General features: G+C 62.6%; 4 protein-coding genes across 6 annotated transcripts in view; 2 read left to right on the top strand and 2 right to left on the bottom strand.

The window, feature by feature from the left end:
* The first annotated feature begins 2,933 nt into the window (after positions 1-2,933).
* RPL19 (ribosomal protein L19) lies at positions 2,934-6,631 on the top strand. The gene is made up of 6 exons (XM_062019152.1): positions 2,934-3,025; positions 3,383-3,489; positions 3,890-4,012; positions 5,029-5,149; positions 5,401-5,511; positions 6,443-6,631. Exons 1-6 carry the CDS (start codon positions 3,021-3,023, stop codon positions 6,564-6,566), a joined length of 591 nt encoding a protein of 196 aa, XP_061875136.1. The 5' UTR covers positions 2,934-3,020; the 3' UTR covers positions 6,567-6,631.
* Positions 6,632-8,015: 1,384 nt separating this feature from the next.
* Positions 8,016-12,245, bottom strand: STAC2 (SH3 and cysteine rich domain 2). Its single transcript, XM_062017577.1, is given in 12 exon segments — positions 8,016-8,111; positions 8,189-8,326; positions 8,434-8,485; positions 8,597-8,694; positions 10,569-10,618; positions 10,697-10,766; positions 10,853-10,950; positions 11,058-11,139; positions 11,402-11,499; positions 11,597-11,697; positions 11,699-11,790; positions 12,162-12,245. Coding segments are annotated over 12 exon segments (1,059 nt in total).
* A 1,117-nt stretch (positions 12,246-13,362) lies between these two features.
* Positions 13,363-16,513, top strand: LOC133628744 (transcription factor CP2-like protein 1). Its single transcript, XM_062017571.1, has 14 exons — positions 13,363-13,445; positions 13,553-13,707; positions 13,821-13,894; positions 14,211-14,316; positions 14,400-14,506; positions 14,595-14,747; positions 14,971-15,081; positions 15,167-15,264; positions 15,339-15,393; positions 15,524-15,617; positions 15,715-15,805; positions 15,891-15,970; positions 16,043-16,188; positions 16,358-16,513. Exons 1-14 carry the CDS (start codon positions 13,363-13,365, stop codon positions 16,511-16,513), a joined length of 1,509 nt encoding a protein of 502 aa, XP_061873555.1.
* Positions 16,514-19,452: 2,939 nt separating this feature from the next.
* Positions 19,453-23,361, bottom strand: part of FBXL20 (F-box and leucine rich repeat protein 20) — a 48,003-nt gene continuing 44,094 nt past the window's right edge. For all 3 annotated transcript variants that reach the window (XM_062018431.1, XM_062018430.1, XM_062018433.1), the window contains exon 15: positions 19,453-22,037. In XM_062018431.1, coding sequence (XP_061874415.1) covers positions 21,930-22,037 — 108 coding nt within the window. In that variant the 3' untranslated portion in view covers positions 19,453-21,929. The remainder of the gene's footprint in view (positions 22,038-23,361) is intronic.

The raw sequence follows: 23,361 nt of genomic DNA, 5'->3' as shown, positions 1-23,361 counted from the left end.
CAAAAGGAGCCGTTTGCATCTTGTTTGGGGTGTTTCACAAGGAGCCTTGAGGGGCTCTCACTCTCCAGCCACTCACAACCTTCCCTGGTTGAAAGGAAAGAGGGAAATGAATCAGAGAATCACAGAATCATTTTGGTTGGAAAAGCCCTTGAAGCTGCTGCAGCCCCAGCCCTGCCCTCACGCTGCCCAGCCCACCACTGACCCACAGCCCTCAGCACCTCAGCCCCACGGCCTTGGGATCCCTCCAGGGCTGGGCACTGCCCCAGCTCCCTGGGCAGCCTGGCACAGGGGCTGACACCCCTCTCAGGGAAATAGTTCTGCCTCAGCTCCAATCTCAACCTCTCCTGGGGCAACTTGAGCCCATTCCCTCTTGTCCTGTCCTTGTAACTTGGGAAAAAGAGACCAACCCCCCGACACAGCCTCCTGTCTGGGAGTTGCCAAGAGCAAGAAGGTCTCCCCTCAGGCTCCTCTTCTCCAGGCTGAACACCCCCATTCCCTCAGCCCCTCCCCAGCACCCTTGTGCTCCAGCCCCTTCCCCAGCTCTGTGCCCGGCTCTGGCCACGCTGCAGCCCCTCAGTGTCCCTGTGGCAGTGAGTGAGGGGCCCAGCACTGACACAGCCCTGGAGCTGCAGCCTCCCCAGGGCCCAGCACAGGGGGACAATCCCTGCCCTGCTCCTGCTGCCACCCCAGTGCTGATCCCAGCCAGGATGCCCTTGGTCTTTTTGGCCCCCTGGGCACGCTGCTGGCTCATGTTCAGCTGCTGGCACCAACCCCCCCAGGCCCTTTCCCTCCAGCAGCTTCCCAGCCCCTCTGTCCCAGCCTGTGGCACTGCCTGGGGTTGCTGTGACTCAGATGCAGGACCTGGCCTTTGTCATTGTTAAACCTCAACTGGAAAACGATTAGTTTGGGCTCTATTTAACATCAGAGTGGTTAAAAAGCAAGATTTTGTTGAGACAAAATCGCTTTAAAGCAGGAATTCATCCACAGAGAAGCCCTCACGTTTTCAAGCCCGTTACAATCAATACGATGCCATTCTGCAAGCTTTCCCTTCCCTCAGGAACTCTTCATCAATGTGTTTCTGGAGAGGCTGCAGCACTGTTTGAGGTCACTTCTCTGACATGGAGGCCACTGGTTGCCACCTGGGAGAGCTACAGAACATCCTTGGGCCTGTGTGTGCCTCAGATCTCCAACTGTCACCAATACACTCAAACCTCAATGACTACTGTCACTGAGTGAAACTTACTGGGGAGATGTTCCCAGTGTTCCCAATGCTCCCCAGCAGTGCCATCCCTCCCTGCTGCCCCATTATGGAGGGGCTATTTCACAGGAAAACATGAATTGCCCCTTTTCTCCACAGCACCATAACACAGCCACTGCAGAAGACGTAGAACTTGGTCCACACCAGACACGGAGCAGGTTCAACCAGGGCAAGTGCAGAGTTCTGCAGCTGGGGGGGAACAACCCCCTGCACCAGGACATGCTGGGGGTGATCTGCTGGAGAGCAGCTCCAGGACAGAGACCTGGGAGTGCTGAGTGATAATAAACTGCCCATGAGCCAGCACCGTGCCCTCGTGAGCAAGAAGCCCACGGCAGCCTGGGGCATCGAGAAGAGTGTGGGCAGCAGGGTGAGGGAGGTTCTGCTCTGGTGTGGCCTCCTCTAGAGTCCTGTGTCCAGTTCTGGGCTCCTCAGCTCAAGAGGGACAGGGAACTGCTGGAGAGAGGCCAGCACAGGGACACCAAGATGATCAGGGGACTGGAGCATCTTCCTGCTGAGGAAAGGCTGTGGGACCTGGGGCTGTTCAGTGTGGAGAAGACTGAGGGGGGAATCTCATTAATATTTACAAATAGCTAAATGGTGGATGTCAGGTGGTTGGGGCAGCACTTTTTTTTCTGTTATATCCAGTGACAGGTCAAGAGGTGATGGAAAGAAGTTGTAAGTTCCATTGAAACATAAGGAGAAACTCTTTCACTGCTGAGGTGAGGGAGCCCTGGCCCAGGCTGCCCAGGGAGGGTGTGGAGGCTCCTTCTTGGGAGGTTTCCAAACCCACCTGGACACGTTCCTGCGTGACCTGATCTGGGTGGGACCTGCTTTAGCAGGGGGTTTTGATTGGATGATCTCTAAAGGTCCCTTCCAACCTCCATCATTCTATGATTCTCTCCTGCGCTGACCCCAGATGTTCACACTCTCTGAACAAAGGGTAATTATTTCAGTTGGAAAAGCTCTTTAAGCTCATGGAGTCCCAGCCCTGCCCAGCCCAGCACTGACCCACGGCCCTCAGCACCTCAGCCTCACGGCTTTGGGATCCCTCCAGGGCTGGGCACAGCCCCAGCTCCCCGTGCAGCCTGGCACAGGGGCTGACACCCGTCTCAGGGACACAGCTCTGCCCAAAGAGAAGGACTTTTCCTGCGGTGACTGAGGAACGGCTGCACACCCGCAGTGGGGACAGGGGGAGCCCATTTCTCGCTATGGAAGGCAGTTCCTAACCATGGAACTCCTCCCACGCTGCAGCTGTCCGAGCAGCGACAACGCGGGGTTCCTCAGCTCCAACACGGAGCCCCCGCAGCGAGGGGAGGCGTGTGGCAAGGAGAGGGGGGATCTCCCCGCTCCCCACCCGTCTATGCGGCCCCCGGCCCAGTTCAGCCCCGTTTACCCCAATTCTCCCCATTCCCCCCCACGCACGTGCTCCTCGCAACCCCCCCCGCCACTGCGCATGCGCCGAGCCGCCCGGCCCCGCTCCAGCCGCGCAGGCGCGGGCTGTACCACCCCCCGCGGCGGGGGGACTGGGGACGGGGCCAACAGTGACCTGCGTCTTTATCCCCACGTCCTGCGTGAGTCTCGGCGTCCCACCATTCCTTCCCCACTCGGGATCGCATCGCGGCTCTTTTCTCGCAGTGGTTCGAGGCGCTCCGAAGCCGCGGGGAGGGAAGGGGGGTGGGGGAGGGATGGTACGCGCCGCCCGCGTCAGTGGTGATGGGCGCGGCCGGAGCCGCCGCCTCTTCCTCTCAGCCCGGCCGCCGCCATGAGGTGAGGGGCCGTGCTGCGCAGCTTCCCCGGGCCGGGCCTGGGGCTGCTCTCAGCGGGCGAGGTGCCCGGCGGAGGGGCTTTAGTAACGGGGGGAGGTCCCCATCTGCGCTAGAGTTGGGGGGTGGCTCTTGTGAGGCCTCCCCGGGCCCTGCGAGGCGGCTGCGGCCTCCTCGAGGGGGGGGGGCAAGATGGCGGCTGGGCCGCGGTGGCGGCTGAGGGGAGGCCTGAGCGGAGGCTTTTGCTGCTCGCCCTTCCCCATCTTGTCCCTTGCCGATGGGGTGGGAGCCGGCCAGAGCTTCCGGGCGCCGTGCGGGAGCGAGCAGGGCTCTGAGCTGTGGGGTGGGGGTTTCTCCGCAGTATGCTCCGGCTCCAGAAGCGGCTGGCCTCCAGCGTCCTGCGCTGCGGCAAAAAGAAGGTCTGGCTGGATCCCAATGAGACCAACGAGATTGCCAATGCCAACTCCCGTGAGTTATTGGCTCCTAAAGACACGGACTCAAAGGAAGGGGATGTGTGGGGGGGTATGGGGAGAGGATAAATTAAAGCCGGTACCAGTGAGGTAAAATTCGAACGTTGAGCTACCCTTTTTGCACTTAGTAAGGGAAATTAGTTCATGGGCAGGGTGTACAGAGCTCCTGCATGTACTGAGGTGGTGCTGGGTGAGTTCTCAGTAGTGGGTTCAGTTTGTGGGGACCCTCAGAGAAAAGGAGAGAAAAAGGGAAAGGAAAAGAGTTGCTCCCTCTGTGTGAGAGGTTTGAGGGGAGGGTCAAGTCGTTTTTGTACAAGCCAGATGAGAGGCTGGTGTTACAGGGTTTTGGAGTTCTAAAGAATTGTTGAAGATGTTGAACGTGAACTTCCTTCCCACAGGTCAGCAGATCAGAAAGCTGATTAAAGATGGTCTGATCATCCGCAAACCTGTGACTGTTCACTCCCGTGCCCGATGCAGGAAGAACACCTTGGCCCGCCGGAAGGGCAGGCACATGGGCATTGGTAAGTACGCCCTCCACAAACAGCTCTTCTGTGGATCATGGGCTAACTACAAGCTTAGATTGATCGCCAGGAGTCTCGTGGCAGGGCTTAAAAAGGCATTTTGTATATCAGTCCTGCCCTTGAAGTAAAGAGAATGATTTCCAGTGAGGTCTGGACCAGCTGAGAGTTGGGCAGAGAGGAACGTCATGAGGTTCAGTAAGGACAAGTGCAGAGTCCTGCAGCTGGGGGGGAACAACCCCCTGCACCAGGACAGGCTGGGGGTGACCTGCTGGAGAGCAGCTCCAGGAGAGAGACCTGGCACTGCTGGGGGATAATAAACTCACCACGAGCCAGCACGGTGCCCTCGTGGGCAAGAAGCCAATGGCAGTCTAGGGGCATCCAGCAGAGTGTGGGCAGCAGGGCCAAGGAGGTTCTGCTCCCCCTCTGCTCTGCCATATCTGCCGAGGCCTCATCTGGAGTCCTGTGTCCAGTTCTGGGCTCCCCAGCTCAAGAGGGACAGGGAACTGCTGGAGGGAGGCCAGCACAGGGCCAGCAAGATGATCAGAGGACTGGAGCATCTTCCTGATGAGGAAAGGCTGCGGGACCTGGGGCTTTTCAGTCTGGAGACGACTGAGGGGGGATCTCATTAACACAAGTACTTGAAGGGCAGGTGTAAGGAGGTTGGGGCCAGTCTTTGTTCTGTGGTGGCCAGTGACAGGACAAGGGGTAACAGGCACAAGCTGGAACACAAACTGTTCCACTGGAGCAGGAGGAGGAACCTGTTTGGTGCTGAGCTGAGGCAGCCCTGGCCCAGGCTGCCCAGGGAGGATGTGGAGGCTCCTTCTCAGGAGGTTTCCAAACCCATCTGATGCACCCTGATGGAGAGGAACTTGCTGTAGCAGGGGGTTGGGCTGGGTGAGATCTGGAAGCGTCTTCCAACCTCCACCATCCCATGATTCTATCAATAAACACTCCAGCAAAAAGATGTTTGATTTAGAGGAACTTGTCCTGACCCTCACCCCACTTTCCCTCTGTAGGGAAGAGGAAGGGTACGGCCAACGCCCGTATGCCCGAGAAGGTGACCTGGATGAGGAGGATGCGGATCCTGCGGCGGCTGCTCCGCAGGTACAGGGAGTCCAAGAAGATCGACCGCCACATGTAAGCTCACCCTGCCCTGCTCACATTTGGGCTGCACATGCAGCTCCCCTCTCCTTGCTGCGTTCAGCTTCTGGGCTGAAAACAAATCCCCTCTGGGGAGTGTGGCACCCCAAAGCTGCTGTGGGGTCATCCAGCTCTGCAGGCCGTGCTTTGGAGAGCCTCCCTGTGCCCCTTCTCTGTGCCAGGAGGGCTGCACAGTGGGTCAGTCACCCCAAGCAGCCTCATGTTTACAGCCTGTTCTGCTCCATTAGGTATCACAGCCTGTACCTGAAGGTCAAGGGGAATGTCTTCAAGAACAAGCGGATCCTGATGGAGCACATCCACAAGCTGAAGGCAGATAAGGCTCGCAAGAAGCTCTTGGCGTAAGTGCTGCCTGGCTTTACGGCTTTGGGTCGGGGGTTCTCTGTGGGGAACTCTGCAAGCAGGTTGTTCAGCAGCTGGCTGGTAGCCCTGCCTCTGCACTAGGGAGAGATCCCATCAAAACTGGGAAGGGCTGGTGTGAGGCAGAGAAATCACAGAATCCTTTGGTTTGGAAAAGCCCTTGAAGCTGCTGCAGTCCCAGCCGTGCCCTCACCCTGCCCAGCCCACCACCGTGGCCCTCAGCACCTCAGCTCCGCAGCTTTGGGATCCCTCTAGGGCTGGGCACTGCCCCAGCTCCCTGGTCAGCCTGGCACAGGGGCTGACAACCCTGTCAGGGGAAAAGCTCTGCCTCAGCTCCAATCTCAACCTCCCCTGGGGAAACTGGAGCCCATTTCTCCTTGTTTTGTTACTTGGGAGCAGAGACCAACTTCTGGCCACAGCCTCCTGTCTGCCCTCAGCCTCCTCTTCTCCAGGCTGAACACCCCCATTCCCTCAGCCCCTCCCCAGCCCCTTGTGCTCCAGCCCCTTCCCCAGCTCTGTGCCCGGCTCTGGCCACGCTGCAGCCCCTCAGTGCCCCTGTGGCAGTGAGTGAGGGGCCCAGCACTGAACACAGCCCTGGAGCTGCAGCCTCCCCAGGGCCCAGCACAGGGGGACAATCCCTGCCCCGCTCCTGCTGCCACCCCAGAGCCACTGGTCTTGGGCACACTGCTAAAATACGTTGTCGTGGCTGAGCTTTGGGCATCCTGCTGCAGCTGTGAACTGGTGAATCACTGATCAGCCCCTCTGATGGTAGGTGACTGACAGGGAGAGATGAGGAGGCACAAGAGCTAAGGGATCTAACCCTGCAGACGTGTGACCTGGCGTGTGGGGTTGCTTTCTGGGGGCTGTTGGGGCTCATCCCCACACATTGACCCCTCCTGTCTCTCCTTGCAGTGACCAGGCTGAGGCTCGCAGGTCCAAGACCAAGGAGGCTCGGAAGCGCCGTGAGGAACGGCTGCAAGCCAAGAAGGAGGAGATCATAAAGACTCTGTCCAAGGAGGAGGAGACCAAGAAGTAAACTGTCTTCTGTACATCCTGTTTTCCATCCGTGGTCGCTCAGTAAAATAAGTCTGGGACTCCTGGCATGTGCCTGCTCTCTGCAGGGTTCTGTGAGGGGGTGGAAGGGCTGAGGGAAGAACTTCACCACTCCCAGCCTCAGTGCTAGGTCTTGGGAAGCAGACAAGCTGGGCATGTGGGCTGTGGGCAACGTCTAGCCCTCCTTGGTGCTGCCAGCACCAGATTTGTCCTGCCCTGGGCAGCCCCAGGGCTGCTGCCAAGGGCACAGCACGTATCCTGTGTCAGCTGCCCCTCTGCTGTGACTGCCTTCACCACCTCCCTGAGGAGAGGGCTGCCCTGCAGGGTTTTGGAATGAAGGGTGGGGGGCAAAGGGGGTCTGGGGCACATCTTGTCATCTCCCTGGAACCTTTTCCCAGAGGAAGGCTGCAGCAGCTCCTCCAGCAAGGCTTGAGCTGGGGCAGGTCCCCTCTCAGCAGCATCTTGGCCAGGAGGCACAGGAGGGCTTGCAGGGGGCCACCAAGCCCCCAGGGCTCCATCCCACCCTCCCCAGGAATGAGCCTGGTTGCACCCCCAGCCCACCAGGGCGGTGGCCAGTGGCTGAGCCAGGCTGGAGGAGGGCACAGGGCCCTTGCCCTCTCTTCGGTAGCCAAAACCTCCAGCTCTGGGGGGCACCTGAAACAATTCAGCCAGGGGTAGAGCTGACAGGGGGGCAGCTGATGCAGCCCCAGGGTGCTTATGGCCCTTGAGAGGGGCTTCTGCTCACAGCTGGTGGGGCCAGCACCCTCAGGAGCCGGCCCAGCCCTGATGGTCCTTGGGGTGCTGGGGGCCACGGAGCAGGGAGACAGCACTAAGCCCCCCAGGACTCAGGGGAAGCTTTTGAGGGGCTCCGATCCCACAGCCCCCTGCTCCCCAAGAAAGCTTTGCCAGGAGCAGCAGCAGCACTTGGGAAGGAGGGGAGGGCTGGAGGCTGCAGAGCTCACACCAGAGACGTGTCTTCCCCCTTCTGCTCTCGGCCACACTGCCGGTGCCTCACGGTGCCCAGGGCAAGGGACATGTGCCACCCCACGGGGACATGGCTGAGACAAACCTCGTGTGCCCCCGCGCAGTGAAACAGCAGAGAAACGACCCGGTGGCACCGTGGTGGTATTTAATGGTGGAGCTGGGGGGTGTCGTGGGCAGGGCATGGGGGTTATTGCTTGTGTGGGCACACGAGGATGGCCGGGTACAGCTCCGGGTGTGCCGCGGGCTCTGCTGTGGACACACAGGGCTCTGTACGCACACCACCGTGTGCCACCCGCCCCGGAGGGGTGGGAGCAGCCATCCCATCCCTGGGCACCCCCCTCCCGCCCCGTGACAGCTCGGGCCGGGGGAGGGGGGCAAGTAACCCAAGTACCACCCGTCCGGGGCTCCCTGAGCTGGAGATGCCGGGGGGGACGCGCGGAGCTGCCGCTCAGATCTCGGTCAGTGCCTCGGCGGGGACCAGCCCCCGCTTCCTCCCGCTGGTCACCCGGACGAGGCCCCGGGAGCTGCCCACGCCCACGCAGATCTGGACGGACGGAGGGTCGGCGGGGCGCGGCCCCAGCTCGGGGCGGGACGCGCCGGGACCCGTCGTGCGCCCGGTACCTGGTTCAGGCGGAGGCCGATCCGGCCCCGCTCCCTGTCGCCCGGCACGGCGCGGCAGCTCCTCCACACGCTCTCGCCGGGCCGGACCCGCTGCACGAAGTTGGCCGGGAAGAAGCCCAGGCGGTCGCCCACCTTCCCCTGCAGCGCGGCCGGGGGGGCGCGGCTGAGACCCTGCCCCCGGCTCCAGCGAGCCGCTGCTGCGCCGTCACCGGCCCCCGGGCGCCCTCCCCGCAGAGCCCCCCGACCTTCCACCAGTCCTCGTCGGAGTCATCCACCAGCGTCACCCTGTCGCCGGGCCTGGCGGGGGGAGGCGTGGGGCAGCCGGGGGGACGCGTCGCTGCCTCCCCTCCTCCGCTGCCCCCGTGGGTCCGGTGCCCCACAACCCCGCTGAGCCCCCGCCCCACTCACTGCAGCGCCAGGTCTTGCTGCTCCTGCGGCACGAACTTGTAGAGAGCCACGTAAGAGAACATGGGTGCCCCGTCCCGCCGTGCCGGCCCGCGGGCAGCCTGTGAACACAGCCCCAGCCGTGCCCCACAGCCCCCAGCCGTGCCCCACAGCCCCCAGCCCTGCCCCACAGCTCCCAGCCATGCCCCACAGCCCCCAGCCGTGCCCCACAGCTCCCAGCCCTGCCCCACAGCCCCCAGCCGTACCCTACAGCCCCCAGCCCTGCCCCACAGCCCCCAGCCGTACCCTACAGCTCCCAGCCCTGCCTCACAGCTCCCAGCCCTGCCCCACAGCCCCCAGCCGTACCCTACAGCCCCCAGCCCTGCCCCACAGCCCCCAGCCCTGCCCCACAGCTCCCAGCCGTACCCTACAGCCCCCAGCCCTGCCCCACAGCTCCCAGCCCTGCCCCACAGCCCCCAGCCCTGCCCCACAGCCCCCAGCCATACCCTACAGCTCCCAGCCCTGCCCCACAGCCCCCAGCCGTGCCCCACAGCCCCCAGCCCTGCCCCACAGCCCCCAGCCGTACCCTACAGCTCCCAGCCCTGCCTCACAGCTCCCAGCCCTGCCCCACAGCCCCCAGCCCTGCCCCACAGCCCCCAGCCGTACCCTACAGCCCCCAGCCCTGCCCCACAGCCCCCAGCCCTGCCCCACAGCTCCCAGCCGTACCCTACAGCCCCCAGCCCTGCCCCACAGCTCCCAGCCCTGCCCCACAGCCCCCAGCCCTGCCCCACAGCCCCCAGCCATACCCTACAGCTCCCAGCCCTGCCCCACAGCCCCCAGCCGTGCCCCACAGCCCCCAGCCCTGCCCCACAGCCCCCAGCCGTACCCTACAGCTCCCAGCCCTGCCTCACAGCTCCCAGCCCTGCCCCACAGCCCCCAGCCCTGCCCCACAGCCCCCAGCCGTACCCTACAGCCCCCAGCCCTGCCCCACAGCCCCCAGCCCTGCCCCACAGCTCCCAGCCGTACCCTACAGCCCCCAGCCCTGCCCCACAGCTCCCAGCCCTGACCCACAGCCCCCAGCCCTGCCCCACAGCCCCCAGCCATACCCTACAGCTCCCAGCCCTGCCCCACAGCCCCCAGCCCTGCCCCACAGCCCCCAGCCGTACCCTACAGCCCCCAGCCCTGCCCCACAGCCCCCAGCCCTGCCCCACAGCTCCCAGCCGTACCCTACAGCCCCCAGCCCTGCCCCACAGCTCCCAGCCCTGACCCACAGCCCCCAGCCCTGCCCCACAGCCCCCAGCCATACCCTACAGCTCCCAGCCCTGCCCCACAGCTCCCAGCCCTGACCCACAGCTCCCAGCCCTGCCCCACAGCCCCCAGCCGTGCCCCACAGCCCCCAGCCCTGCCCCACAGCCCCCAGCCCTGACCCATAGCCCCCAACCCTGCCCCACAGCCCCCAGCTGTATCCTACAGCCCCCAGCCCTGCCCCCCAGCCCCCAGCCCTGACCCACAGCCCCCAGCCCTCTTTCCCAGCCCCCAGCCGTGCCCCACAGCTCCCAGCTCTGCCCCACTACCCACAGCTGTGCCCCACAGCCCCCAGCCATGCCCCCCACCACCCAGCCCTACCCTACAGCCCCCAGCCATGCCCCACAGCCCCCAGCCGTGCCCCACAGCCCCCAGTCCTGCCCCAATGGCCCCCAATCTTCCCCCACAGTCCCTAGCCCTACCCCACGGCTCCCAGCCATGCCTCACAGCCCCAGCTCTACCACCGCACGCCACCAGCCCCACCACTGTGCCCCCAGCTCTGCCCCCCAGCCTCCAGCCCTGCCCTGTGGCCCCCTGCAGTGTCCCACAGCCCCCAGCCCTACCCTCCAGTCCCAGCCGGACTGCACAGCCCCATATCAGTGCCCCATCCCTCTTCCCCACAGCCCCGGTGCAGTACCCCAAAACCCCAATCCCCACCCCTCATCCCCATCTTGGCCCCCTGGACCTTCACCTGCTGCCCGGGGCTCTCCTCCACACTGTCCCTCTCCACTGGGGTGAGAGCTGCTGGGACAGACAGATGGAGTCAGGCCTGACCCCCCCCTCCCCACCTCGTGCCCCCACCCCAAGCCACCCCCTTACCACTGTCACTCAGGCTCCCCACACTGCTCGGGGTGTCCCCACTCTCCTCTTCAGCTGCTGCTGTCTCACCCTGGAGCAGAGGAAGGGCCGTGGGGGGGGGAAAGCGGGATCCCCACCATGGTGCCCCCCCACGCCTCTCCAGTCCTGGGGGGGTACCTGGATGTCGGGGGGCAGCTTTGTGGGGCTGGTGCCGTGTGCCAGGGAGGTGCCAAACCGCAGCGCCTCGTACACCGGGTCCACACTCGTGTCAGGGTCTGTGGGGGGGACACAGCGGGGTGTCAGGGCCCCTCCAGCCCAGTCTGCACCCCACGGCGGGTGCAACCCCGGCTCCGCGGTGCAGCCAGGGCTGGGAAGGGCTCACCCGGGGGGGGCTCGTTCTGCGCGGAGCCCCCCTGCTCTGGCAGCAAGAGGGGGGAGCTGAAATTGCGGCGGAAAACAGTGGCCTGGGGGAAAAACAAAAACAGGGAGCTTTAGGAACAAGCCCCGGGAGGGGGCAGAGCTGGGGTGCCGCAGAGGTCCTGAGGCCGGGGGTCCCTGTGTGCGGGGGTCGGTCCTTGCACACGCACTGACATCTCCACGCTCACACCCCATGCCTGCACCCCCCCGGGGGGGTCAGGGCTGTGCCGGGGGGGGTCGGGGGCGGGCTGGCAGGGTTCTGTGTGTCTTGTCGTTCCCCCCCATCCCGTACTCCCACCCAGCACGTACCGTCTTGCCGGGGCACTGCTGGTGCGAGATGCCCTCGGAGCACCAGAGATGCACTCCCGCCTTGCACGTCTTGCACCGCAAGCCCTGCCGCGAGTTGCCTGCGGGCAGCGAGGCGGGGGGGGGGGTCATGGTCACGGTCGGGGGTAGCCCCTCCACTTCCCTCTTTACCCCCGGGAACCCCTCCGCAGCCCCCACCTGCGATGAGCTGCCGGCACAGCTCGCAGGGACAATGCTTCTTGAAGACGTACTGCTGGAAGCCGTGTGTCCGCGGGGGGGACGGGGGGGGGGACGGGGCCCTGCACACCCCCTCCCGCCCGCGGGAAGAGGTTCTCCACGCTCTTGCTCCGCAGCAGCGTCCGGAGGGACAAGGACCGCTTCAGCCGCAGCATCTGCCGGAGGGATCCCCCCCCCCGGGATGGCAGAACCCCTCCCCTCGGGGTGGCAGCGACCCCAGGAGGGGCCACGGGACCCCTCCGAGATGACAGGGACCCCTGGAGGGGCCAGGGGAACCTCGCCCGGGGGTTGCAGAGACCTCCCTGGGGTAGCAGGGACCCCCCCAAGTGCCCCCTCCCCCGCTGCACCACCCCAGCCTGACCGGGAATCCGGGGCAGTGATGCCGGCGGGGGGGGCTGGGGTAGCTTCGAGGCTGAACCCTCCTCCCCAGCGACACTCCAAAGCTGGGGATAGGGTGCACACTGATCCCCCCCTTGCACACTCACATCCCCCCTCCCGTTGCACGCCCGCATCCCCCCGGCCGTACCTTGCTGCCATGCCCGGCTCCGGGGCCGGCGGGGGGGGGTTCGGGGGTCCCCGCCGACTCCTTTTCCTCTGGAGGCTCCGTCATGAGCCCACCACGCCCCCCTTCCTCCCCCCCACCCCCCCTCCCCGCTGTCGCGACAGCGCCGCGACCCGGTCACGACAACGCTGCGCTGAAGCTGCTGCCGGCACCTTCCCATCGGGGGGGGGGGGGGGGATGGAGAAATATGTTAATCTTTGGCTGCTCATTGGTTGTCGGCCACCATGGGGAGGGGCTTGTCCCCCCCCATCGCCAGGCATCACATATGGGGGGGCAGTGGGGGAAACCCCCACGCCGACAGCTTTTGGCGGGGGCAGCACCCAGGGACCCCCCCACTCCATTAACACTTATGGGGCATCACCCGTTCCGCCACCCCCTCGATATCCCTGGGGAGGGGGGGTCAGCGCTCACGCCTCTCTCAATCCCTCCTCGGGAGGGGGCAGCACACATAAACTCCCCCCCTCATTTTGCCCCAGAGGGGATGCAGCACCCACGGACAACCCCGCTTTGACATTCCCCTCCCCCCTCCCGAGGGCAGCACCCGTATGTCCCCCCCTCTCCCCACACTAATACCCTGTAACCCCCCCCCTTCCTCAGTGACACCCGGGGGAGGTTTCTCAGAGTCCTCCGGGAGCAAATCGTCCTTTTCCTCCCCAAAAGGAGCCAAACCCGTGTGAAACGAGACGGAGTTAAAATGCAGCGAGAGCCGCGGGGCTGGCACAGGGCGAGCTTGGCTTCTAGCCCTGGACAAGGAGCACTGGAACGCGTTTTTATTGGGGGGGACAAGGCGGGGGGGGGCAGGATAGATGTCCTTGGCTGGGCTGGGACGAGGGGATTGGCGGGGGACACACACGCGTGGGGCTGCTCATGGGATGGACCGTGGCTTTTGCCCACCTCGGTGGCCGGAGAGACCCCGTGAACAGCCCCGTGTGTCCGTTCCCCTCCCCTCATGTTCCCCCCACCCCCCTCTTTGTATTAACAACAAACACGGGGACACACACATCACCCTTCCTACTATTTACTGTCAACTCCCTCCCCGAGCTGGACCCAACGCCGTTCTCCCCGCCCCTCCCCGTGTTTATAAAAGGGGAGGGGGACACACACACCAACCCGTCTCTGCTGTCACCTCGTGTGTCGTTCCCCCCCGCCCCGGATACCCCCCAACATGCTCTTCTGGCACGGCCAACCTGACCACTACTGGTCCAGTCCTGGGGAGATGTACCCCATCTCCAGCTCTGGGGTGCTCAGGTAAACAGCTCCTTCCCCCTGCCCCCAACCCTAAATCATCCCTGCCACTTCGGGAAACTGAGGCACGGCTGAGTGTCTCCCCTGCGGGACGGCGTTGTTTCCCACAGGGACCCCCCCGTCGGGCTGCCCTTCATGAAGCAGGAGGAACCCAACGGCATCTCCACCTCGCAGCCCCCCTGCCCCCCGTTCCAGTACATCCTCTGTGCCCCCACATCTCCCGCCGTCCGCTACCACGAGGAGACTCTCACCTACCTCAACCAGGGTGAGCTGGGGGGACGGTGGGCACCTGGCTGAGGAGGTGAGACTCGCCACTGCCGGGGTGCTCAGCACCCACTTTTGCCCCCCTATTCCCCCCTCTCTCCCCACCCTGCGCAGGGCAGTCGTATGAGATCCGGATGATGGGAAACCCCCGGGCGGAGCCCGGCGCGGAAGGACGGAGGATGCTCAAGGTGAGGGGACTGAGGACCCCCAAAATCCTGGGGCGAAGCCGTGGGGAGCAGCTCGGACCTGAAATCCCAGTCCAGCCCCGGCTCAATGCCATTTTAATCCCGGTTCAGTCCCAGTTCAGCCCCACTTCACCCCCAGTCCAACCCTGTCTCAACCGCAGCCCAGCCCCAGTCCTGTCCCAGTCCAGTCCCAGCGCAGCCCCAGTCCTGTCCCAGCCCAGCCCCAGTGCAGACCAGCTCAGCACTGGTCTAGCCCCAGTGCAGCCCCATGTCTCCGCGGGTCCGTGGCTGGTGGCCCGGGCCTGATCCTGCGCGCCAGAGCCTGGTGCGGGTGGTCTTCCACGACAGGCGGCTGCAGTACTCGGAGCAGCAGCAGCTGGAGGGGTGGCGGTGGAGCCGCCCGGGCGATCGCATCCTCGACATCGGTCAGTGCCGGCGGAGGGCAGGGGGCCGGGGTGGGGGTCTGCGGGGGCTGTGCTCACTCTCCACCCCCGCCCACCACGCGCAGACATCCCACTCTCCGTCGGCGTCGTCGATCCCCAAATCCACCCCACGCTGCTCAACACGGTGGAGTTCCTCTGGGACCCGTGGAGGCGGACGTCTGTCTTTGTGCAGGTGGGGGCCAGGCCCAGAGAGGGGCTGGGGAGGCTGAAGGGGGGCTGAGGGGGTGCAGGGGGGCTTCATCAGCCCCATCTCTGGCCAGGTTCACTGCATCAGCACCGAGTTCACGCTGCGGAAGAACGGAGGGGAGAAAGGTGTTCCCTTCCGCATTCAGATCGACACCTTCGGGGCAGGGGGCAAGGGAGACCCCCCTGAGCACCTCCACTCTGCCAGCTGCCTCGTCAAGGTGTTCAAGGTATTGAGGAGGGGGGGTCTGAGCCACCCTGGGGTGACCAGTGCCTCCCATTCCTGGCATCGCCTGCTCCGAGCACGAGGGCCTGGGTGCATCTGGGGTGGCTGCGTGGGGAGCGGGACTATGGGGGTCTGGGCACCCCAGGGGTCTGGGTGTCTGGGGGCCTGGGGTCCCATTGGCTGCCGTGGCAGCGGTCCCTGGGCCACCCTCACTGCCCCTGGCACAGCCCAAGGGAGCCGACAGGAAGCAGAAGACGGACCGGGAGAAGGTGGAGAAGCAGCCGGTGCCTGAGAGGGAGAAATTCCAGCCGTCCTACGAGAGCACCGTCCTGATGGAGGTGGGACCCGGCCCCAGCACCCTCCCCGTGGGCTGGGTGGCCTCCAGGACCTTGCACCCCCCTGACCCCCTCCCTCCATCCTCAGTGTGCCCCATGGCCGGATGCGCTGGCTGCTCCCCACACCCCCCCAGGCACCCCGGGGCTGCCGTCTCCTCACTCCTTCAAGCTGCTGAGCCCTGACAGGTAAGTGAGGGCCCCCCCTGGACTCCCACTCCCTGCCAGGGTCTCTCACCCAACCCCATCCTCACTCCCCACAGGGGCTGCGTGTCGCCCGCCTGTGCTGCCGAGAGCCCCACGGAGAGTCCTGGCGAGGTGAGGGTGCCATCAGCACGGCCTCCAGCACCCCTGTAGCCCCCCAGGGCCCCCCAGGAGAGGCTGTCTGGGCTGAGAACATGCCCCCTCAGATCAAGCCCCAGCTGAGGCCCTGCTCCTGCTGCTGCAGGCGCTGAGCCCCTGTGCGTCCCCCCTGGAGACGCAGCAGTGGCTGCACAAGCGACGCTTCTCTGCCTACTCCCGCACCTTTGCCAACTTCACAGGTGAGGCTGTGAGCAGTGCTGGGTTTGGGGTGTGGGGCAGAGGCAGCCCCTGTGGCTGCCACCCCCCTTGACCACTTCCCCACCCCACTGTCCGCAGGCGCTGATCTGCTGAAGCTCTCCCGCAGGGACCTGATCCAGATCTGTGGAGCCCCTGACGGCATCCGCCTCTGCCACACGCTGACGGGCAGGTGGGCTCTGATGTCTTTCCAGGGACCCCCGGGAGCCTGTCTGGGTCCTGTGGCCCCCCCTCACCCCCTCTCTCTGCCTCCACAGGTGCCCACAGCCCCGACTGACCCTCTACGTGTCGCGGGAGCCCGACAGCGCGGCCGAGGGCACAGAGGACGGGTGTTCAGGTGGGTGGGTGGGTGAAGGGCAGGTGGAGGTGGAGGGTCTGTGCTCATCACCCCATCCCCATCGTGTTCCAGGGCTGTACCAGGAGCTGCACCTGGAGGAGCTGACGGTGGCCGAGCTGGCTGGGAAGCTGGCCGAGCTGCTGGGGTTGCCCGTGGGCCAGATCCTGCGGTTGTCCCGGCAGGGACCCTCCGGCATCCACATCCTCGTCAGCGACACAGTAAGGACCAAGGGAGACACCTGGGTGGTGCCAGACCCTGCAACCATCCCAGCCCTCTGGGGTCAGCCCCCCTGGGTGCCCCTCACTGCAGTGGGACAGGGGTCCAGGCTCTGGGATGGGATGAGCAGCCACAGCCTGGGCTCCCTCACCTCACCCCACGGTCCCACAGATGATCAGGAACATTCTGGATGAGACATGCTTTGTGGTGGCTGTTGGAAAAGGTAACACAGTGGCCAGGGGACGTGGGCAAGTGACAACGGCCCCGTCTGAGCCACATCTCTGGGCAGCACCTGGCCCAGAGGGCTACCACGTGTTGCTGCGGTAGGACCTGGACCCTCGAGCTGCATCACCCCTGAGAAGGGAGAGCTCCCACCAGTGCCAGAGTGAGCTGTGCAGGGATGGAGAGAGGAGCCTGAGGTTGGCATCATCCCTGTGAGCCTGTTCTCCAAGCTCAGCTTGCCCTCCCATCACCCCTGCCAGCCTCACTTGGCCCCTTGTGCAGAGGGGCAAGAGGAAGGGGGCGCATCCCAGCCACCACTCACCTCCATCTCCTTCTCCCTGAGCTGACAGTGGCTGAATCCCCCTACACCTTCACCTCATCCCCAGTTTGGATTAAAGAGTGGAGGGAGGTGCCCTGAGCCTCATCCCTGCGGCGCCTGCTGGGCTTTGGGCCAGGGGTCCCCCGGGTCCTGCACCCCCTGCGTGGGGGGAGCCTCCAGGAGCCCCTGGGCCCGGTCGGTGAGCGGGGCTGGGCACAGGATCAGCCTCTTCCCCTTGAGCTGCCGGCAGCAGCAGGGTCAGCGAGGAGCATGGCTGGGCAGAGCAGGTCCTGTCCCACCCAGCAGAGCTGGAGCCGGCTGTGGCACAGAGCCCGGGGCAGCCCCAACCAGCCAGACCCAGAAATGCCTCATTTCGGCGTTTCTGCCTCGGGGAATGGGCTATTTCTAACACAGAGTCCTCCCCCCAAGGACTGCCCCTTCCCCCCACGAACCGTCGGGTGCGAATGCCGCCGGCACGAAGGGCAGAGTCGGGTGGTGAAGGGAGGCAGGGGATGCCTTTGGGAGGAGACGACTCACAGGGCAAAGGACGGGTTTGGGATAAACGAAGTGGCAGGAGGAAGGACAGAGCCGGAGGACGAGAAGCGGAGAGGGCGCTGGGGCTGAGACTGAGGTGCTGGCAAACAGAGACGGCAGCAAGCGTGGGGACAAGGGCAGACACAGACCTGTCACTGGTGGGTGCAGGGTGGGGAGAGAAAACCACCCCTGACCCTCCCCAAAACACTCGGTGCTGGGGGAAGCCCCGAGCTGAGTCCCACCGGCCCTTTCCCCCTGCCCCACAGCCCCTCCTGTGCCCCTCAGAGGTGGCCCACGGCGCATCACAGACGAGGGGCAGCTCAGCTACAGATATAGATCGATTTACTTTCAGTTAATGGCATTATTATCTCCACACAGTGTCAAGGAAAACACAGATTACAATGTCATTAAAATAGTATTTTACAGATCTCTATTATATATATATATGTAGAGAACCAAGGGAGGGTATGACAAGGTTCCAGCTCGTGTGTCCTGGCAGAACAGACCCCCACGAGCCCACCCGAGTTTAAAAACGTGTTAAAAACCACGGAGGCAGCCAGCCCTGCCCCCCACGGGGGACAAGGCAGCCCCCACGCCGGTGGGGCCAGTGGACGAGGAGGAGGAGGAGGGACCCCGTGGATTTGCATAGAGGAGGGAGGATGATCCCCTTTGAGCCGGTGGTGGGGGGCGGGGGGGTGCCGCGGCTGCAGCTGAGCTCAGATGCACCTTTGGGCATGTTGGAAGGTTGGTGGCTGCAGCACGGAGAAATGCAGGGTGCCGGGAGCGGGGGGATTGCAGCGTTTCCCAGCCTCCCTCCAGCAGCCTGGGCAGGGCAGGGCAGGGGCTGGCACAGCCCTTGGGCTCAGCGGATGCTATTTCCTCATCTCTTCACAACAAAAATCACCTCCGAACCTCCGCTCAGGCTCAGGGGCAGTGCCAGGGGCTGGATGAGGTGTCAGCAGCGCTGGGCTCCTGTCCTGAGACGATTGCTCTGCACCCAGCCCGGGTGCCAATCACTCAGGAAGGGTCCCGGGATGTGTGTGTGTGTGTGCGGGGGGGATGCCCGGGGGGCAGCGAGGGGCTGGGAAGGCACGGGCTGCCTGAGTGGGGATGGAACCTCTGGATGAAAGAGGAAAATGGCTTCTCCCTCAGCGTCTTTTTTCCCTTCCCTCTCGGCTGCCTGCACAGGGATCTTGGCACCTGAGAGCTGGGTGCCTCTGCCAGGCTCTCAGCACACAGGGAGAAGGGAAACCTCAGCCAGCTCGATTGGATGCCAGAAAACAAGGCAAGATGGGACCTTCCCCCTCAACAACCCACCCCCCCAAACACACAGTCCCTCATCAGAAGAGGCCAAGGTGTTTTGAACATCATTCTCGGGGCACATCCCCACCATGAGACATTAGCAAAGAACCTTGTCATACAGATCTCCCATCCACCTCCCCCCACCCCCCCAAATAAAGCCAACCCCACCCAGACCATGGGCCAGCCATGAACACCACCCTCAGAGCCAGAGAAACCCCACAGGACACGACAGCCAGCTTCAGAAAGCAGGAACTCGTTAATGTTTGTCTGAAACCACCTCTGTGACAGCTCCTGACACTTGCCACAGCCTCAACCTCTCTGGCAGCACGAAAGTGCTGCTGGGGAGGAGGGGGGAGGGTCTTGAGAAATCAGGAAAAGCCACATTTTTGGGTGCCTGAAGTCTCTTTGAAGCTTTCTGGAGGATCCTGGCAGTGCCAGCTGAGGAGGATCAGGGCTGCTTCCCTTCACCTCAGCTCTCAGCTGCTCCTCAAGCCCAAGGGCAGCTCGAGGGGCTCAAATTCAGACTTAGTGGGGCACGCTGGTTTTGAAAGGAGGGCAAGGAAAGGGCTGACGTGGGGCCAAAAGCTCACAGTTCCACACCGAGGACCCTGTCCCGAGAGAACACAGGGATCTGCTGAACGTTTGGCACGAGGAGGGACCTCACAAAGGTATTTCATCTTCACTTGGGGCTCTCTCCTCCCCAGATCTTACGGCACAGCCCCCCTTTTGCATCACTCACCCCCTCAAACCCCCGGGACAAAGCCGCTTCTGGACGTGGCGGGGCCCCGAATCTCAGTGCTTGATGGCTGCTGTGGCCGCCAGGCACGGGAGGAGTGGGGCAGGAGGGGCTGTTTGCTCTCACAAAGGTATTCCTCTGGTAAGACACGGCTTGGAAAATGGTGTTTATTGGTATTCATAAATACAAACAGAAGGAAGAGTCCATTTGAAGACGGATAATTGACTTAAAAGGACACTGTCAAGTAGTTTGAGCTACCTTAATGCTGTCACCCTGTCTGGACACAAAAAAATCCCCCTTAAAATGCTTTGGGTTCTGCATTCGTGAGTTTTCCTTGCAAAACTCTGCTCTGGTACAAAGGAATCAGTCAGCCAACTACACCTTGGCTTCCTGCAAATCCATGTCAGCTATCCCCAGCCCCAGCAGAAGCTGAACAGAGGGGTCACAGTATCACAGATGCTGTTAAGGGTCGGAAGGGACCTTGAGAGATCACCCAGTCCAACCCCGCTGCCAGAGCACGACCGCCTAGAGCAGGTCACACAAAAAGGGAGGGGGGAACTCCCCACCCCCCCAGGCCTTCTGTCATCCTGGGAAGGACCATAATCTTCTGCCACCCTGAAAAGGGGGAGAAGGGGGTTCTGCAGGTGAAGCAGAGGGACCTGCTCGTCGGGGAGAGAGAATCCGCAGCGCTAGAGAGGGGGTTGAATAAATATCCCAGGTTCAGAGCGGGCTAGAGGCAAGGAGTTGACAGTATCCTTTTAAACACAGCACACAGGGCTTCCTCCCAGCACACTGGGCATCTGCAGGGCTTGGTGAGGCATCTACAGATACTGGAGTTGAAGGGGGATGCAGCTCGCTGGTGCCAAGTGACCCTTCTGCCCCACCTGAAGGGCTCAGAAGGCGTTGGGAAGGCAAAGCACTGTCCTTGGAGCAAAGCCCCAGGGATAAAGCTGAGCCCCACTCCTCCTCCAACACACAAAGCATTGCTCCCTTGGGTGCTGGCAGCTGGGATGGAGCCACAGCCTCGCTCCTCACTGCCTCAGCCAGCAGCAAGCACCCGTCACACAGGTGCTTCCCTCCATCCCAGGGTGCAGAGGGCAGGGAGAGCAGAATCATCCACATGTCCTTCACAAAACCCCTTAGGGTTTGGCCAAGTTCTGCCCTCCTAAAGCCCTTGGCATCTGCCCATCTGCTCTTGGTTCGTACTGGGCATCTGGAACTGCCAGCACTGAGGAGTCCGGAGCTTCTGCTCCTCAGAAGTGCCTCATCTTGCCTGAAATGCCCCAAAACCAGTTGCTAAGGACACAGACCAGGCAGGACTGGCACAGAGCAAATCCCCATTTCACTCAGAGGGTTCTTCCTCCTGGGCAAAGACACTTACCTGCAGAGGATGCCAACGTCAGCACAATCACCCAGAGGAAAAATGTGCCAGCAGCTTAGGGCCAGTTTCAGGCCCGTGCCTCCTCCTCCTCCTCCTCCTCCCTGATCTCTTGATCAGGGCAACAAGCAAAAAGATTCTATTTTGCTTTTCCTTGGGAGGGAGGATGAAGGTCAGAGGGACAGGAGAGGACGAGTAGGGAACTCACAGTCCCTGGAGCAGAGACTAGAACCCTTTTTTTTTCCCCTCCTCTGTCTCAAGAGTTCTTGTTCTTGTCACTGGGGTAAAACCCGAAATGCAAAACGAATCTGGAGACCCAAACTGCTGATGAAAACCAGCCAGGAAGCTTGCAAGAAGCCCAGCCTGCAGCACAGCTCACTTCCACTTCGAAACAGGCCGTGACAGGCTCAGGCTTCTCAGGGTAAAACAAGTACTTTTCTCTAACTTAAAACGATTAATTTGTAACTCAAATGGCAACAAAAAAAAATAAGAGAAAAGTGACCGAGTTAGAAACCTGTAAAAAACATCCCCAAAAAGCAAGGTGGAGGGAGGGTAAGAAACAAACCGAACCAGCCCGGCATGACGGATTTCGAGCTCTATCACGACAATTTAGGAAGGCTCTGAGCTGGATGCCACAGGACAGGGGAGAGAGATGAAGCTCGGAGGTGGGCATGCACGGGGGGAGCACGGGGAGCGGAGAAGCACAAGGAAATCACGTCTCACAACAGCTGCTGGTTCGTTCCCTCCCTGGAAAACGGACACAGAGCTTGGCGGGAGTTTCAGGTTTGGGGTGGTTGGGGTTGTTTTTCTCTCTCTGGGATGCAGGCTTAAAGCATGTTCCTTTCCTCTCCCCCTTCTCTCCCCCCTCTCCAAAGGGCTTCAGTTGCTATTCCAAGCTCAGCAGCAGCAACAGTTGTTCCGGGTTTGCAATCCCCTCCCCTCCTTACCGGGATGGTTTTGTCTGAGCACGCCCAGTAGGAATGGTTCAGAGGGACACCGATCCACCTACAGAAAGAGCCATCTCAGCTCCAGCTCCCACACTGCCCAGTCCATCAGTCTGCTGGGGCAGGCGGAGGAGGGAGATGCAGGCGTCTGGGGTGGGGGGAGGTCCGGGGGCCTGGCACCCCCAGCCCTGCTCACTGGCCCTCGCCAACGACACTGGTATCGCTTCCCTCGAAGATACTGGTGTCCCTCGTGGTTCTACAAGTGTCAGGAAATACTCAGTTTGCATCTGGGGCGACTGCTGCCAGTGTCATAGGATGATGCAACATCTGCAGAAGCGCTGCCTGCTGCCTCCGACCGACGGAGGGGGAGTCACGGGCGCGAAGTAGGCGTGGACTTTGATATTGGGTAAGTGGGTCTGGAAAGACAAACACAGCATGTAAAGAGGCAGGTAACCCCAGCAGGTGCATCAAGGGACATAGAGAGTCCTGCAGCTGGGGAGGAACAACCCCCTGCACCAGGACAGGCTGGGGGTGACCTGCTGGAGAGCAGCTCCAGGAGAGAGACCTGGCAGTGCTGTCTGATAACAAACTAACCATGAGCAGCACCGTGCCCTCGTGGGCAAGAAGCCAATGGCAGCCTGGGGGGCATTAAGAGAGTGTGGGCAGCAGGTGGAGTGAGGTTCTGCTCCCCCTCTGCTCTGCCATATCTGGTGAGGCCTCATCTGGACTCCTGTGTCCAGTTCTGGGCTCCCCAGCTCCAGAGGGACAGGGAACTGCTGGAGAGAGGCCAGCACAGGGCCAGCAAGATGATCAGGGGACTGGAGCATCTTCCCGCTAAGGAAAGGCTGTGGGACCTGTTCAGGCTGGAGGAGACTGAGGGGGGATCTCATTAACATAAATACTCAAAGGATGGGTGTCAGGAGGATGGGGCCAGTCTTTCCTCTGTGGTGGCCAGTGACAGGTCAAGAGGTAACGGGCACGAGCTGGAACACCAACAGTTCCACTGGAGCAGGAGGAGGAACCTGTTTGGTGCTTAGGTGAAGGAACCCTGGTCCAGGCTGCCCAGGGAGGGTGTTGGAGGCTCCTTCTCTGGAGGTTTCCAAACCCACCTGGACACATTCCTGTGCCCCCTGAGCGAGGGGAACCTGCTTTAGGAGGGGATGGGGCTGGGTGAGCTCTGCAGGGCCCTTCCCACCCCCACCATTCGGGGACTCTGTGAATGGCAGTGCAGGAGTCACAGAGAAGCTGTGACAGCCCTGGCTTACTTGCCAGGTCACAAACACACCCATAAAAACTAGAGGCAAACTCAGTTACCAGCATGATTCTCCCAGCCTGTGGATTAACCAGTTCTCGCTGTTACCAGAAAACAAGGACAGAGAAAAAGAACAAATGATGCTTTTTCCTCACCAGCAACCCTGTGGTGGCTGTGGGGAACAGAACCACCCCTGACTGCACCAATACATGCCCTGCCAATGAAGTGGTATCACTGCTCCTCTTTTACAGATGGAAGAACAGAGTTGGGAGGGAAACTCTGGGACAGGAGGTGCCTCAGGTGCCCAGTGGCTAGTGACAGTGACAGACTGGCCCTGGCTGTGTTCCGCTGTGAGGCCATGCAGCCTCCCCTATGGCAGTGTCACAGGACCAGCCTGAGGGGTGATATGGAAAGTGTCAACGTGAGCACACAACAATCCACGCTGAGCACACCCAGGTGTCCCTCTGCACAACTGCTGTGGCCCAAAC

Source organism: Colius striatus, chromosome Z (assembly GCF_028858725.1).
Source record: "Colius striatus isolate bColStr4 chromosome Z, bColStr4.1.hap1, whole genome shotgun sequence".
Classification (NCBI taxonomy): Eukaryota; Metazoa; Chordata; class Aves; order Coliiformes; family Coliidae; genus Colius; species Colius striatus.
The sequence above is the reverse complement of the archived record's forward strand: the minus strand, read 5'-3'. Positions and strand labels throughout refer to the sequence as shown.

What these genes read in the sequence shown, in the direction of transcription:
- RPL19 (XM_062019152.1), top strand. An exon ending in GATTGCCAATGCCAACTCCC is followed by an intron (nt 3,490 to 3,889) that starts GTGAGTTATTGG and finishes TCCTTCCCACAG; the next exon opens with GTCAGCAGATCAGAAAGCTG. An exon ending in GCTCGCAAGAAGCTCTTGGC is followed by an intron (nt 5,512 to 6,442) that starts GTAAGTGCTGCC and finishes CTCTCCTTGCAG; the next exon opens with TGACCAGGCTGAGGCTCGCA.
- LOC133628744 (XM_062017571.1), top strand. Translation starts at nt 13,363, where the DNA reads ATGCTCTTCTGGCACGGCCAACCTGACCACTACTGGTCCAGTCCTGGG. An exon ending in AAGCTGCTGAGCCCTGACAG is followed by an intron (nt 15,265 to 15,338) that starts GTAAGTGAGGGC and finishes CACTCCCCACAG; the next exon opens with GGGCTGCGTGTCGCCCGCCT. An exon ending in TGCCACACGCTGACGGGCAG is followed by an intron (nt 15,806 to 15,890) that starts GTGGGCTCTGAT and finishes CTGCCTCCACAG; the next exon opens with GTGCCCACAGCCCCGACTGA.